The sequence below is a fragment of the Triticum aestivum genome, chromosome 3A, assembly GCF_018294505.1.
Source record: "Triticum aestivum cultivar Chinese Spring chromosome 3A, IWGSC CS RefSeq v2.1, whole genome shotgun sequence".
Taxonomy (NCBI): Eukaryota; Viridiplantae; Streptophyta; class Magnoliopsida; order Poales; family Poaceae; genus Triticum; species Triticum aestivum.
Window position 1 is genome coordinate 615,001,530 of NC_057800.1, and position 16,164 is coordinate 615,017,693.

At 49.0% G+C, this 16,164-nt stretch overlaps 1 protein-coding gene across 1 annotated transcript; it reads left to right on the forward strand.

The window, feature by feature from the left end:
* Positions 1-5,199: 5,199 nt before the first annotated feature.
* On the forward strand, positions 5,200-8,827 carry LOC123062608 (laccase-7). Its single transcript, XM_044486194.1, has 6 exons — positions 5,200-5,652; positions 6,064-6,215; positions 6,870-7,114; positions 7,243-7,365; positions 7,453-8,361; positions 8,447-8,827. Exons 1-6 carry the CDS (start codon positions 5,566-5,568, stop codon positions 8,575-8,577), a joined length of 1,647 nt encoding a protein of 548 aa, XP_044342129.1. The 5' UTR covers positions 5,200-5,565; the 3' UTR covers positions 8,578-8,827.
* Positions 8,828-16,164: the final 7,337 nt, after the last annotated feature.

The window sequence follows — 16,164 nt, forward strand, 5'->3', positions numbered from 1 at the left end:
TAATCTTCTTTTTGCGGTGTGTTTGTTGAGACCGATGAATTGTGGGTTTATGATCAAGATTATCTATGAACAATATTTGAATCTTCTCTGAATTCTTTTATGTATGAACAATATTTGAATCTTTTTGGCTTCTTATCTCTTTTTGGATCTCAATACAATGTTCTCCCCCTCTCTTGTGGAGATCTATTCGATGTAATCTTCTTTTTGCGGCGTGTTTGTTGAGACCGATGAATTGTGGGTTTATGATCAAGATTATCTATGAATAATATTTGAATCTTCTCTGAATTCTTTTATGTATGATTGGTTATCTTTGCAAGTCTCTTCCAATTATCAGTTTGGTTTGACCTACTAGATTGATCATTCTTGCAATGGGAGAAGTGCTTAGCTTTGGGTTCAATCTTGCGGTGTCCTTTCCCAGTGACAGTAGGGGCAGCAAGGCACGTATTGTATTGTTGCCATCGAGGATAACAAGATGGTTTTTTTATCATATTGCATGAATTTATCCTTCTACATCATGTCATCTTGCTTAAGGCGTTACTCTGTTTTCATGAACTTAATACTCTAGATGCATGCTGGATAGCGGTCGATGAGTGGAGTAATAGTAGTAGATGCAGGCAGGAGTCGGTCTACTTGTCTCGGACGTGATGCCTATATACATGATCATACCTAGATATTCTCATAACTATGCTCAATTCTGTCAATTTCTCAACAGTAATTCGTTCACCCACCGTAAAATACTTTTGCTGTTGAGAGAAGCCACTAGTGAAACCTATGGCCCCCGGGTCTATCTTCATCATATTAATCTTCCAATACTTAGTTATTTCCTTTGCTTTTTACTTTGCTTTTATTTTACTTTGCATCTTTATCATAAAAATACCAAAAATATTATCTTATCATATCTATCAGATCTCACTCTCATAAGTGACCATGAAGGGATTGACAACCCCTTATCGGTTGGTTGCGAGGAGTTATTTGTTTTGTGCAGGTACTAGGGATGCACGCGCAACCTCCTACTGGATTGATATCTTGGTTCTCAAAAACTGAGGGAAATACCTACGCTACTTTGCTGCATCATCCTTTCCTCTTTGGGGAAATCCAACGCAGTACTCAAGAGGTGGCAGTTACTATCCTTTTCCACACTTGTGCTTCAAAGTAGCACCATGATCTTCATGACAGAGAGTCTCTTATTTTGTCACTTTCATATACTAGTGAGAATTTTTCATTATAGGACTTGGCTTGTATATTCCAATGATGGGCTTCCTCAAATGCCCTAGTTCTTCGTGATCAAGTGAGTTGGATGCACACCCACTTAGTTTCTTTGATGAGCTTTCATATATTTATAGCTCTAGTGCATCCGTTGCATGGCAATCCCTACTCCTTGCATTGACATCAATCGGTGGGCATCTCCATAGCCCATTGATTAGCCGCGTCAATGTGAGACTTTCTCCCTTTTTATCTTCTCACACAACCTCAATCATTATATTCTATTCCACCCATAGTGCTATGTCCATGGCTCGCGCTCATATATTGTGTAAAAGTTGAAAGAGTTTGAAAAGGCTAAGTATGAAACAATTGCTTGGCTTGTCATCGGAGTTGTGCATGATGAGAGAATTTTGTGTGACGAAAATGAAGCATGGCCAGACTATATGACTTTGTAGGGATAAGTTTTCTTTGGCTATGGTATTTTGATAAAACATAATTACTTGATTAGCATACTTGGAGTATTATTATTTTTAAGTCAACAATAAACTTTTATCTTGAATCTTTCGGATCTGAATATTCATGTCACAATAGAGAAAAATACATTGAAGAATACTCTAGAAAGCATTCCACATCAAAAAATTTGTTTTTATCATTTACCTACTTGATGACGAGCAGGAATTAAGCTTGGGGATTCTGATACGTCTCCAACGTATCTATAATTTTTGATTGTTCCATACTATTATATTATATGTTTTGGATGTTAATGGGCTTTATTTTACACTTTTATATTATTTTTGAGACTAACCTATTAACCGGAGGCCAAGCCCAAATTGTTGTTTTTTTTGCCTATTTCAGTGTTTCGCAGAAAAAGAATATCAAACGGAGTCCAAACGGAATGAAACCTTCGGGAGCGTGATTTTTGGAACAAACGTGATCCAGAGGACTTGGAGTGGATGTCAAGCAATCAACGAGGCGGCCACGAGGCGGGGGGGGGGGGCGCCCTCCCCCCTCGTGGCTCAGCCGACCTACTTCTTCCTCCTATATATATGTTCACATACCCTGAAAACATCCAGGAGCACCACGAAACCCTATTTCCACCGCCGCAACCTTCTGTACCCAAGAGATCCCATCTTGGGGCCTTTTTCCGGAGCTCCGCCAGAGAGGGCACTGATCACGGAGGGCCTCTACCTCAACTCCATGGCCCCTCCAATGATGTGTGAGTAGTCTACCTCAGACCTTCGGGTCCATAATTATTAGCTAGGTGGCTTCTTCTCTCTCTTTGGATCTTAATACAAAGTTCTCCTCGATTCTCTTGGAGATCTATTCAATGTAACTTTTTTTGCGGTGTGTTTATCGAGATCCGATGAATTGTAGGTTTATGATCAAGACTATCTATGAACAATATTTGAATCTTCTTTGAATTTTTTTATATGTGATTGGTTATCTTTGCAAGTCTCTTCGAATTATCAGTTTGGTTTGGCCTACTAGATTGATCTTTCTTGCAATGGGAGAAGTGCTTAGCTTTGGGTTCAATCTTGTGGTGCTCGATCCCAGTGATAGAAAGTAAAACGACACGTATTGTATTGTTGCCATCAAGGATAAAAAGATGGGGTTTATATCATATTGCATGAGTTTATCCCTCTACATCATGTCATCTTGCTTAAAGCGTTACTCTGTTCTTATGAACCTAATACTCTAGATGCATGCTGGATAGCAGTCGATGTGTAGAGTAATAGTAGTAGATGCAGGCATGAGTCGGTCTACTTGTCACAGACGTGATGCCTATATACATGATCATACCTAGATATTCTCATAATTATTTACTTTTCTATCAATGGCTCAACAGTAATTTGTTCACTCACCGTAATACTTATGCTATTTTCTAGTCGGTCTACTTGTCTCGGACGTGATGTCTATATACATGATAATATCTAGATATTCTCATAATTATTCACTTTTCTATCAATTGCTCGACAGTAATTTGTTCACCCACCGTAATACTTATGCTATCTTGAGAGAAGCTACTAGTGAAACCTATGGCCCCGGGGTCTATTCTCCATCATACAAGTTTTCAATCTATTTTATTTTGCAATCCTTACTTTCAATCTATATCATAAAAATACCAAAAATATTTATCTTATTATCATTATCTCTATCAGATCTCATTTTTGCAAGTGGCCGTGAAGGGATTGACAACCACTTTATCGCGTTGGTTGCGAGGTTTTTATTTGTTTGTGCAGGTACGAGGTGACTCGCGGGTGGTCTCCTACTGGATTGATACCTTGGTTATCAAAAACTGAGGGAAATACTTACGCTGCTTTGCTGCATCATACTTTCCTCTTTAAGAAAAAACCAACGCATGCTCAAGAGGTAGCAGGGAGGCGGGTGTCTGCTAAGCGGTCTGGGTCTCCTCCATGACCAGCGCTGCTAGCTAGCTTAAGGAGGTGGCGAGTAGGGAAGGAGGGCACACCGCCGGCCGGAGCAAGCTGCGCACAAGCCCGCCGTGCGGCTACAGGAAAAGACCGGCGCCTAAGGGAGGAAGATAATAAACAGACTCATTGACATGTGGGACCCACGCCTCCTCTGCCACGTCATTTGCCACATCAGTTGGTCAAAGTTTTTGGTCTTCGCCATGTCAGCCTGGCAGTGGGCCCTACCTGTCGGTTTCACTGTTTTCGCGACCAAATTCGAGCATCAGTGCTCCACGTTACGTATTAGGCTCATTTTCGATGGTTTTTTGTGTCCTGATTCAAATGTGGTATCAAGTTGTTACCCTAGTCTCAAGTGTGGTGGTTATGCGTAAATAACTCGCAAGTTGGGGATGATCGAATCGGTGCATCTATATATGCACTATGAACTATATTCTATCGCTACACTATTGTGCCACATGTTTTGGGACTTTGCGAGAAGCAATCGCCCACCACTGCTGCTGCTCCTGTGGTCCGTAAACCAACATCAGACGATCTCCCTTCCCGCCGGTCCAGGCAACGCCGGCCTTGCTGACACTGCGGGTGGATAGCCTCCGCATTAGGTGAGCCGTCCCCGTCGCGTCCACGCCTCCAGAATCAAAACGGCTCTTCCGCTGCTGGGACCTCCGAATGCTCCCGGCCCGGCCCGGCGTACATGCAAAAAAAACGAAAAACCTAGCTAGGTCTCCGCAAGATAAACACCATCTGTGCGTTCCCCATGAGCTCCTGCCCCTATGCATGTACATCAGCGCGTTATCCCGTCAAGATAGGCTTGCGCGATCAACCCGCCACATGATGGCTTTGCCCTCCAAACCCATCTTCAGGTCCCTTTCCCCTCCGGTGTCATCTTATGCTGGATGCGCCGCTTGCTTATCTACACGGTTGGACGACCGTTGTTCGGTTATGCGTGCGTGCGTCCAATTAGGGTTGGGCGTGTTCCTGCATGCAGCCCCACAGGGGATTTTGCTGGTTCAGAAAGGCATAACTTGTGGGCATAATCCTCCATTTTTGTCCGCTGCCGACGTGTTAAGCGCATCCGGCGGAATGTGTGTCAATGCAAGTGCTCTCTGGATTCGGCCATTTGGGGACCAAACCGCCTCCTGGCATAGATAATTGAGCGTCGGATCAAATTATTGTTTAGATGATGATACTTCAAACCCCTCAGTGGCTAAGCTGCTAGTTCAGGTGCGGATGGGATACTCGGGCTTGTACGCTACTACACCTCAGCTTTGAGAGATACTTTTATTGACACAAATGAGGGATCAGCAGGGACACTTTGAGACATGTGATTAGTCCATTTTGGAATGCAGAAATTTTTTCCCATCCAATTATTTAGCTAACATGACAGTTCGTCAGAAAACAATATATCCGGCGCCCAAAAGTAAAACTCCTGATTGCATCCGATGAAAACGGCATTTTTCGCCGACGCGTCGCCATATGCCAGCCGGGAAAGATGATTCGACGGTGCTCCTTGGATATAGACCAGCCCAGGATTGATTTCGGCAGTGCAAATCAAAGCCATCCACGAAGGAGCTAATTAGTCAGAGGCTGGTCGACAGGCCGAGTGGCATGAAAACCTCCCCATCAGACCCACCGGGACACCTAGATTACGAGCGTGTGAGCGCGCGACATCGCTAGAAGCTTTACGTCGCGTCGCCCGAATTTTAATGGGAAAAGAGGGGGGCAAATATGCCAGTCGGACTGAGCTACAAGTGATTCCTCCCGGAGGAGGAGCCCAAAAGCATCCCTATAGTATATATACCTATCGTGTTTCTTGGAAGACTTGAGCGATACAAGTTGCCTGGCCCAAGATCGCCAAAGAAAGATTTGCCTTTCCCTCTCTCTGACACCGCCGCTGGTGAATCGTCTTCAACCTCGGTCTTCTTCCTCTTCCATGGCGCAGCTTTTGTGGCTGGCGCTCGGGGTTCTTCTTCTGGCCAGCTCCGTGGCCGACGCGGCGACTGCCAACTACACCTTCACAGTACTTCTCTCTACCTTCTGTCCGTCCATGCATAAGAGCTTTTATTCATTCAGTTCATCTCAAGTTCATAGATATAGAAGTTTTCGCAATATAGGAGAACTAGAGAAACTTCGCCGTGTCCATACGTATATGCTCACATACGCCGGCTAGCGGCAACTTACATGCTTGACTTACAGTGGCTATTAAGATTTCAGAGTCAACTTATATGTTCAGAAAACAGAGAATGGATAGCCGATAGACCTGAAAATGTAGATAAAGTTGATAGTTTATGTAGGATAGTTGATAGTTCTGTAGGAGAGTTCTATACCTGTTTTTCATGTATATGCCGCAAAATCTTCTGCTTCGCAATCGTGCATACAGTCCTACAAACCCTTGTCTGACGCCGTTGTTCCTCTGCAATGCTGCCACCAGGTACAGAGCATGAAAATCAACCAGCTGTGCAACAGCACGGACATCATCGCGGTGAACGGCCAGCTGCCAGGCCCGACGATAGACGTGTTCGAGGGCGACGAGGTCGTCGTCGACGTGATCAACGCGTCGCCGTACAACTTAACCATCCACTGGTAAAATCCTTACACCCCAGCTACAGAAAACTTTCAGTCTCTGAAACTCTGTTCTTCGAAAAACATAGAGCCAACATAGAGCCGTTTGCAACCGTTCCAACGGCGGCGTGGGGCACACGCTGTGTGTCATCTAGCCTCTTGTTTTTGAATCAAGGTGGCATCTACCTAGTTCGCAGGACTGTTGAGGTGTCAGCCTGACAGGCAGTTTAGTTTCTCGGATTAGTTTGTCTGACTATCTTAGCGCCCGTGTGGCCGTGTGCCCATATCTCTAAGCCGAAAGGGAAGGTTCTGAAAATGACGCCCTACCTTCCGAGGCACCGCCGTTCACTGTAGGCGACCTCATCTGAACACCCTCCAAGTGTGCTCACCGCAGTGTTCAGACGGCCAAGTCTCGTTATCAGTACAAGTTTTTTTTGCAAATGTCGCCAATAGTACTACAAGTTTACAACAAAATGTAGACAAAAGGATCACACAAAAAACAGCTAAACTTACCGGCCACTGTACTAGACAAACATTCAAACATATTTGTTTATGTCTTTCACGCTGTCTTTTTTCCTCTGGCAAGGACAAGTGTGGTCGGCACTTGAGTCTGCCGCCATGTGTTATCATTGGTGTGGTGCTGGGGATTTGAATTTAACTGATCTTTGGCGGCAGGCACGGCATTCTGCAGAAGCTGACGCCGTGGGCGGACGGGCCGAGCATGGTGACGCAGTGCCCGATCCAGCCCAACGGCACCTACACGTACCGGTTCAACGTGACGGGGCACGAGGGCACGCTGTGGTGGCACGCGCACTCCTCCTTCCTCCGCGCCACCGTGTACGGGCCCCTCATCATCCGCCCCCGCAACGGCACCGCCTACCCCTTCCCGGCGCCGGACCAAGAGGTCCCCGTCGTACTTGGTATAATCATAATCAATCACCACGCAGATCCCATTCCTGTCCATTGTCTGATAGTTCTATATTGATGGATGGATGGATGGGGAGGTTTTAATTTGGCATATCCTGGTTGTGGATGAGGGTCGGGACAGGCGAGTGGTGGAGCCAGAATGTTGTCGACGTCGAGAAGGACGCCGTCATGGCCGGCCAGCTGCCCAGCCACTCCGACGCCTTCACCATCAACGGCCTCACAGGCCAGCTCTACCAGTGCGCAAGTATGTATTACCGTCAGTTCTGTAACTTCAGGTGAAATTTACAGCTGATGGTGATGTGTGACATGATTCATTTGGTTCGTACGATAGATGAGACGTTCACGGCGGTGGTGCAGCCGAACACGACGGTGCTGCTCCGGGTGATCAACGCGGCGCTCAACACGCACCTCTTCTTCAAGGTGGCTGGCCACAACTTCACGGTGGTGGCCGTGGACGCGTGCTACACCGCCAACTACACCACGGACACGCTGGTGCTGGCGCCGGGGAACACCGTGGACGCGCTCGTCTACACGGCCGCCGCGCCGGGGAGCTACTACATGGCGGTGGAGCCGCACCACACGCTGTCGCCCGCGGCCACCACGGACGCCTCGGACAGCGGCTCCCTCGCCACGGGCATCCTGCTCTACAACGGCACGTCGGCCACGGCCACGCCCGCCATGCCGGCCATGCCCAACAACTCGGACTCGACGGCGGCCAACGACTTCTACTCCGGGCTGCGGGGCGTTCCCGCGGCCGTGCCGTCGCCGGTGGACGTGAACATGACCATCCAGCTGGGGCTGGGCCAGCTGCCGTGCGACGCGGCCCAGACCAACTGCTCCGTGAACGCGTTCGCGGCGGCCATGAACGGCGTGTCGTTCCGGCTGCCGACGCAGATGTCGCTCCTGGAGGCGCAGTTCGGCAACGCGTCCGGGGTGTACACGGCCGACTTCCCCGACGGCGTGCCGCCCAACGGCACGGCCATGGTGGAGGGCACCAAGGTGAGGAGCCTGCCGTACAACTCGACGGTGGAGGTCGTGCTGCAGAACCCGATGGTGTTCCCGTCGGAGAGCCACCCGATCCACCTCCACGGCTTCAACTTCTTCGTGCTGGCGCAGGGGCTGGGCACCTTCGCCCCCGGCAACGCCAGCGCCTACAACCTGGTCGACCCCGTGGCCCGCAACACCATCGCCGTGCCCGCCGGGGGCTGGGCCGTCATCCGCTTCGTCGCCAATAACCCAGGTACTTTCTCCGTCCCTCTATTTCAGCCCAAACTATATGGGCCTTGATTCTAACAGTGTTAATGATTCGGTGTTTGGGCTTGCAGGCATGTGGTTCTTCCACTGCCACCTGGACGCGCACGTCCCGATGGGGCTCGGGATGGTGTTCGCGGTGGAGAACGGGACGACGGCCGACTCCATGCTGCCGCCGCCGCCGGCGGATCTGCCCGTGTGCTAGGGCACGCACGCAAGTTTCCGGCGCGATTTCACCATGATCTTGCGTGCAAATTTACAGAATTATTTGTTCTTTGTGTGTGTGAAAAAACGCGAGGGGCGACGGATCGGATTGTATACGTGTGCAGGGCCGTTGGTTGATTTGCCGCGCGTGTCTACGGTGAACGTGTGCATGAATTGGGTTTGGTGTAACAACGTTCTCTTTCTTTGGTGTAAATACCAATGATTATTCAATTTCAGAGGTTCTTTTCCTACTGGAGGTGTAGATACTATACACATGATGGTTGCATACCGTGCTGGTCGGAGTGCATGCATGACGTTCTCTTCCTTTGGTGTAAATATATGCCGACGATTGAACTTCAGAGGTTCGTATCCTTCTGACGGTGTATGTAGATACTTACAGGATTGCATATTGTACTGATTGGAGTGCATGACGTTGGCGATCTTTGAATTTCAATACGTTGATTGAACCAGAGAGTATCTATTATCTACTCCCTCCGTTCTTAAATGTAAGTCTTTTTAGATATTTCAAGTGGACTACAACATACGAATGTATGTAGACATATTTTAAAGTGTGGATTCACTCATTTTGCTTCGTCTGTAGGCACTTGTTGAAATCTGTAAAAAGGATTTATATTTAGAAACGAAGGGAGTAGCGAGCTGGATGAGATGCTACACATGCATCGGCAGATTGGCTGCTTGGCTTGCCTGGAGGGCAACAACTTGAATGAGAGTTCGTCACCAAAGGACAAAGTCGTGTTAGTGACGACTTTGCTGCCGACTTGCCTCGTGTTTCTTTCAGCAAATGCCGTCGTCGGTAACGCGTTGCGCTGTTCATGCGTAACCATCCACGCGGGTTTCCTAGGCTATAGGCTGCATTGGCCTTGACGTCTTGTGAATACAAATCATCAATACGATGTTGACAGAATACAAGTATGAGAATATATAACATAGTATTATCGAAAAAGACTTTCGCCCCGTTTTATATATAAAGCATCGACCAACAACACCCCGACACAAATGCACGCCACCACAACACACGCACACACCCAAGGCAAGATACATAAGCGCTGAGTACAGCAACACCACCCCAAACTACAAGAGCAGTCGGGTCCTCGACCGTGAACACGACACCGCGAAAAGATGAAGCTGCATATGACGAACCGTGGGCTTCAAGGCGGTGCCTTCAGGAAGGATACGACACCGGAGCGCCGCCACGGCCCGACCTGAGAGTCAGAGTTTCCCCTAGAGCAACACGACGGGCAATGATGACCGCGACGACGCCTTCAAGAAGGGAGCGAGTTTCGCCGCCGCCGGTCCGTCCGAAGATAGGACAGGTTTTCACCCCGGCCCAAACTCACCGCCACCGAACGCCACACCCCGGCGACCATGCCGCCCACACGACCATGGTCACTGGGCAGCACCAAGGCACGGGCTTTGCCCATGAGCACCGCGACACCACCACCAGGGCCGCCACCCCGGCATCCAAAACCTCGACGCCACCTCACCAGTTACCCAGCGCCACACCACCTATAGAGACAGGTGAAAAGGTCCCGCCTTTCGCACCCCTGAGCTGCCCCCAACTAGCCGCCATCGGCCCGTCCTGCTGCCGGGCGCGAGACCAGCGCGGTCCTGCCGCCAGGCGCGAGACGGGCGCGGTCCTGCTGTCGGGCGCGAGACAGGCGCGGTCCTACTGCCGAGCGCGAGACGGGCACGGTCCTGCTGCCGGACGCGAGACGGGCGATGTACCACAATTGAGAAAAGCCCAGTCCTTCGACGGAAGTGGTGCGTGGGCGACGGGGAGAGGCATCGAAGGCCGCCGCACGCCGCCTACGGACGAACAGACGCCGAGAATGCCAGCCGCCGCCGTAGCCGACACGCCAAGCTACCGTGGATCCCTCCACGGCCGGAGCAGCAGCCATACCAGGCTACTGCCCATCCCGCGCCGCCCGCCGGACTCCAGGCGTTGAGTCCGCCGGGCACGCAGCCACCAGATCAGCCAGCGCACCGGTCGCTCCACATGCGCCGCCCCACGCACCACCACACCTGCGCCGCCACCTCCACCACATACGCGCCGCCGCGCCCTGGCCAGAGCCGGCCAGCACCCCGCCCCCCACACGGAGCAGCCGAGCTGCCTGCCGCCACGCCACCACCTGAGCCCGGCCATCGGCCACCCCCAAGGGCATCCGCCGCCGCCACCTCCCGGATCTGGGCAGAGGCACCCAGATCCGACGCCAGCAAGAGCCCCGCACACCCACCCCGGATCCGCCATGGGGGGAGGACGGGAGGCACCGTTGGGACGCCAGGACGCCGAAGGGAAGGGGCCGAGCACGAGGGAGAGCCGACGACCGCCGCCGCCGCCCAGGAGGACCACGCCCCGCGACGCAAGACCCCAGGCGCGGGAAGAAGGCGCCCCGCCGCCGCCTACGCCGCGCAGCCTTTGGCCGGCGACGCCACCGGCGGCGGCGGGGGAGGGGAGCCGGGGCGAGGAAGGGAGGGGGTGGCGCTGGGGTTGGCTCCCGGAGTCGCCCGCGGGAGCGACTCGGGGAGCGGGGCTCTCTGCTCCTGAAATTTGGTATGGGTAGTCGTCCCTGCAATGTTTGCCCCCATAACATAGTATTCGCTCTCGGCTCATTCAATTTAGGATATTTAAATCACTTTAGTGATCTAAAAAATCTTATATTAGTTTATATAGGAAAGAATAGAAAGGATCAAAAGAGAATACCAATAGCTTCCTTCTTTTTGCGGGTCAACACACCAGTAGCTTCCTAAGGCTGCGTGTAATCGGGAGTATCATATATTAATAGCATGCATGATACTAATGTATGATATTACTTTCATAGTGCGTGGTATTATTAGCGAACCAACCTGTGGTTGGATGGTTAGAGAAATAGTGGTATAGTTGGCATGCATGATACTGCTTTTTTTGGCAACGTTTAATATGATACCACCTCCTCTTTTGCTCATTTAATTGTGTGATACATGATTAAAAATAAAAAGTCTAGTTGGCATGCATGATACCGCTTATGATACTTCTATTACGACTAGCCTAACGCACGCGTGCATACATAGAAAAAGAGAGAGTATCAATACCATACTAGCATTGTGGTACAATAACAATATATAAGATGTCTACATGCGAATACTGAAGTTTCCTACAATCTGATGCTCCTCGTGCACCCACCTAAATTGTTATTTGAATGTTCATTAATATTTAAATAAGTTTGGTGCTATCAACATGAAATTAGTTAGCATCCGCTATATTCAAGTCCAAATATACAACCTATAATAAAAAATAAAAAGGATAAAATGATATTTTTTGAAAAGGGAACAAAAAATATAAAGGGGGGAGTAAAAGGATACCATGGTTTAGGGAACTCTGTGTTTTTACAGCTAAGTTTAGGTCGCCTTTTTAGTTATCTTTTCACACATATCTTGATTCACTATGATGAAATTGCGTCGTCAATTGCTTTTTTTTTTTTTTTGGAGGGAAGAAGAGAAATCACCACGAAGGTGTGAAAACTGTATGCACTTGTCCTCCTTTGATAAATTATAGTTTTGTCATGTCCCTAGAAAGTAGAAACTTGTGAACCAAGGTTTGCTTGTATGACAAGCTCTCCATCCCCGGCCAACATGTTCGGGTTTGACTCTGTAGTTGCAACCTCCGTTCCACGCCCTATTTGTTTATGAAAAAAGTGCCAAGGGCCTTACCTTCTAGGAATGTTCCATCTGTTTTCTTGTGGGTAATCAAATTGAAGTTACAATACTACGTTTACTCAAAAAAAAACTACAACACCATTTATTCTACTATGTTATAGTACAGAGGTTGACTAGGCGATAACACCTCTATAACTTTAATATCCTGTTGTGTTTGTTAGTTTGTATGTACCTGCAGTAACATCCTTTGAGTCATTTCAAGACCTGGTCATCTTGCCAGTTGTCACTTTGTTGGCATCATTTTGTCACTAATTTAACGATATAAAAATATTCAGAATATAATCTAAACAACCATTCATTCTAAGAAAATACTTGTTCTTTTACATGGCGTATTGACCGTATTTTCGCATGAAAATTTGTAGACCAATATGTTTGAACGTGAATACAAATTTATTAACTTTTTTTAGAATCATTCAAGATGAACTAGTACATACACATTTGAAACTCAAGCACCCACCTTACATGTACATTTGTTTTTCTCAAAAAGAACATCACCCTTCCATTCACAATAACAGAAGGGCCTTCCGTCTCAGCAAAAAAGGACATTCCATAATAAAAAAACATTATTGATTGTAAACCAAACATAAACATAACTACATCGTACTTTGTTCTCCCTAAACACAATCATGTTATATGCTTTGTTGAAACTAAATATGATATACAAAATAAAGATGATATACACCAGGTTTCTTTTTGACTTTCCTTATTGCAGAAAAGTATAGCAAAGACTAAAACATACCTTCATTTGTTCTTTTCCACAAGTTTACCTGTAACAAGTGGCCGAGAGGAGAATTTCTCAGTACCGACGAAATCAACTTTGTGGATCTAATTTCGACCCCAAGTTACCGAGGTCATGCAAAGATACAATTTGAATTAAAGAGCTTGTATTTCTTCCGTGTCACAATCTAAGTTGTCCAGTGCATTGACATGATCTTTAATTAACGCGATAGTTTCGAACAAACATAAATATAAGTTATGTTGGTTTACATGGTCTTCGAGTTCCCTAGTTCATTAACATAATTTAAGTGTTTCAACCCTTTTCATAAACAAAAGATAGAATCTGAAATCATATTCTACAATGGACCGTGCTAGTAACACGAACAAGACTATCAATTTTGATTTTTTTATATTAGTAGTGTTAGCATACATTTTTATCTAGTCTTACACGTAAATAAAGATACATTCAAGAAGCAGAGTAGAGTGCACTTTTGTTTTGGTTCTAGTTCTACATATACAAGATGACGTTATAATAATGACAAACACTAAATTAGCTAAAATGGTTCGCCTATAGTATGTGTCCTAACATTAACCGAATGGTACACATAAGGTCCCAATATGTATCTAAGGTGTATCATATGCATCAAATATAAGACGTGATTCTTCAAATAATCTATGTTTTTGTAAACTGTAAGGGTTAAATATATATTTACATGTAGTGAACTACCATTTAATATGTTTTCGTGAGAGAAATCACTTGCCTTGGTTTACGATAAGGGTGCCTTCTGTCTTTATTCCTTATAAATTGGCCTTAAGGTCTATCGACCTCGTCTGATATAACAAACCGAAAGTCCTACAATATAAGACCTCCCTTGGATCTTAAGATGGGCTTATACAATAATGGGGCAACCACCTATTCAATAGAGGAACTCACCTATGAGTGAAAAGATGCCGCTACAATACATATAGTGTATTATATTCTCTTCTGGCTTGGCCATAGCACAAATGCCCAGTCTTTGCAAAATTGGCTTAAAAACCTTCTCACAATGTTTGTGGCCAAACCTTAGGGATTGTTTTTTTTTTTTGCTTGAGACCCAATTTTTCACATATTGGGGACACCCTAAGAGTCCTATCTATAATAATATAGGATATAATTATCTCTTTCACATTATTTGCCTTGTTCTGGAGTGGCTTCTTATGCTACTATACTTGTTTCTAAGGATGGGGGTGCATGGATCCCTCAATTGTTATGGCGTACATGGCACTTGCGCAATCAGACATGGCGCATGGGAAAGGAGATGCTTCACAATAACTACTGGTCGTCACCCCGAAATCTTAAAGTTGGTGCAATAGTAGATATCAAATGGAAAATTCCGGGATGCCCCGGGTGCGAGGCCTCGCCCATTTCCATTCCCCCGAAGGCTCAGTCGTCAAATGAAATCGATAAAGAAAAGGATAGCGATGCAACGGCTCTCTCGCGACCCCGACCCCGTGCCCCTCCACCAGCCCCCACCGGCGGCGGCCACCCCGGCCCCGCCGGCCACCCTACCGGCGCCTCGTGTGCTCCCGCGCTCGCGGCCGCTACCCCCAGCCTGTAGGATGCGGCAGGAGAACGGTGGCCGGCGGAGTGCGCAGGTCTCCCACTCACGCTCCCAGAAGGCTGCAGCGGCGACCACACCGGCTGCAGCGACGAGCTTCCCAGCTCCGTCACCCGCCGCGCCCGCCACCTTGGCCGGCGCCTCCTCCAACCAGCCGCCGGAGCCACCGGCGTCGATCCCCATCGCCCCTCCCCCGCTCGATCCAGATCAGGCGGATCTGGATCCCGTCTCTCGGTCGCCTCCGGCTGTCCGGAGCGATGCTCCTGGCGATGTGATGGGGGTGCTGCTCGGGGCCAGGCCTGGCTCCCGGTGCTCCGCCGTCGATGGCGAGGGGACTGTGGAGCTGGCCCATCTGCCGCCGGCCATCGTTCCCTACACCATGAAGCGCTTGCCTTGTTGCTCTGTTCTCAAGGATGTGGGCAAACATCCGCCCGATCTGGTGATGTCGGTAGTGCCACCGCCGCCCCTCTGGAGCTCCGCTGGCGAGGAGGAGGACGACGACGACGACGGAGAGGAGGAGCTTGCTCCACGGTCGCCGCCGGCTGCCTCCCAGTATTCCCTGTGCTCTGTTGACGCCAATGTTGCTCATGCGGGGCCGTGGGCATCTCTGGTCGATGTAGATGGCCAGGGTTCAGGCAAGGATCGTGACAACAGCGATTCTGGCAAAGGGGACCTGGCGCCACCGAAGACGGCAACGTCTGTTGTCGAAGGCTCATGCTCTGGTGCGGTCGGTGCGTCGACTGCTTGCTTGTATCCTTGCGATCAGGCGGAAGCTGTGGTCACACAACCCGGGGATGGTTCCTGGATTTACGTCGGACGAAGGCGTCGTCCCCGTTGTCATGTGCCTTGCAGCAAGTCTTCCACGTCCCCGACCTTTCATGATGCGAGGTCTGTGCAAGCCGACACATTCAAGAGGAGAACCCGTGGTCGATGTTTCCGTTGCTTGGCTCCGGACCACAAGGTTGCGTCCTGCCGCGACCCGTTTCGATGCCTCACTTGTCTTCGCTCTGGACACCGTGAGAGGGACTGTTCTCTGCGTCACTCCTCCGTCAAAGCTATTCGCCACTGTGTGCGTGACCCCCCAGCTCCGCCTTGCCCTTCCTCAGATGGGCGCTCTTGGGCTTCGGTTGTTGCTCCCGCAGTGTGTGTGCAAGCTCCTGAGTCTGCAAGGATTGTTGAAGCTCCAAGCGAAGGTTCTGTTGATCGGGGTGTTGCGACATCTGATGATGCTATGCTTGTCTCGTTTCGTGCGGAGCTGCAAAGCTTGGTTGAGTTTGCGCTCCGCCCGCTGCGCAAGCTGGAGGACTCTTTGTGCCTGTGGTTGGCACGTGCGTCCGACCTCTTGGAGCAGGCGGAGGTGTCTGATGGTGAGCGTGGGTTGAGCCCAGCCTCCTTGCAGGGACCTTGCTCCTTAGGCACTTCCGTTCATGGTTTGACGCTACCAAAAGATGGGAGCAAAGGTGTTGATGACATTGGCGACAAGGTTGGGTTGGCGCCCTCAAGGTATGTTGCTGACGTGGAGTCTACAGGGCAGCATGCGTCGGTCAAGTCTATGGCCT

What these genes read in the sequence shown, in the direction of transcription:
- LOC123062608 (XM_044486194.1), top strand. Translation starts at nt 5,566, where the DNA reads ATGGCGCAGCTTTTGTGGCTGGCGCTCGGGGTTCTTCTTCTGGCCAGC. An exon ending in CTGCCAACTACACCTTCACA is followed by an intron (nt 5,653 to 6,063) that starts GTACTTCTCTCT and finishes TGCTGCCACCAG; the next exon opens with GTACAGAGCATGAAAATCAA. An exon ending in CCAGCTCTACCAGTGCGCAA is followed by an intron (nt 7,366 to 7,452) that starts GTATGTATTACC and finishes TTCGTACGATAG; the next exon opens with ATGAGACGTTCACGGCGGTG.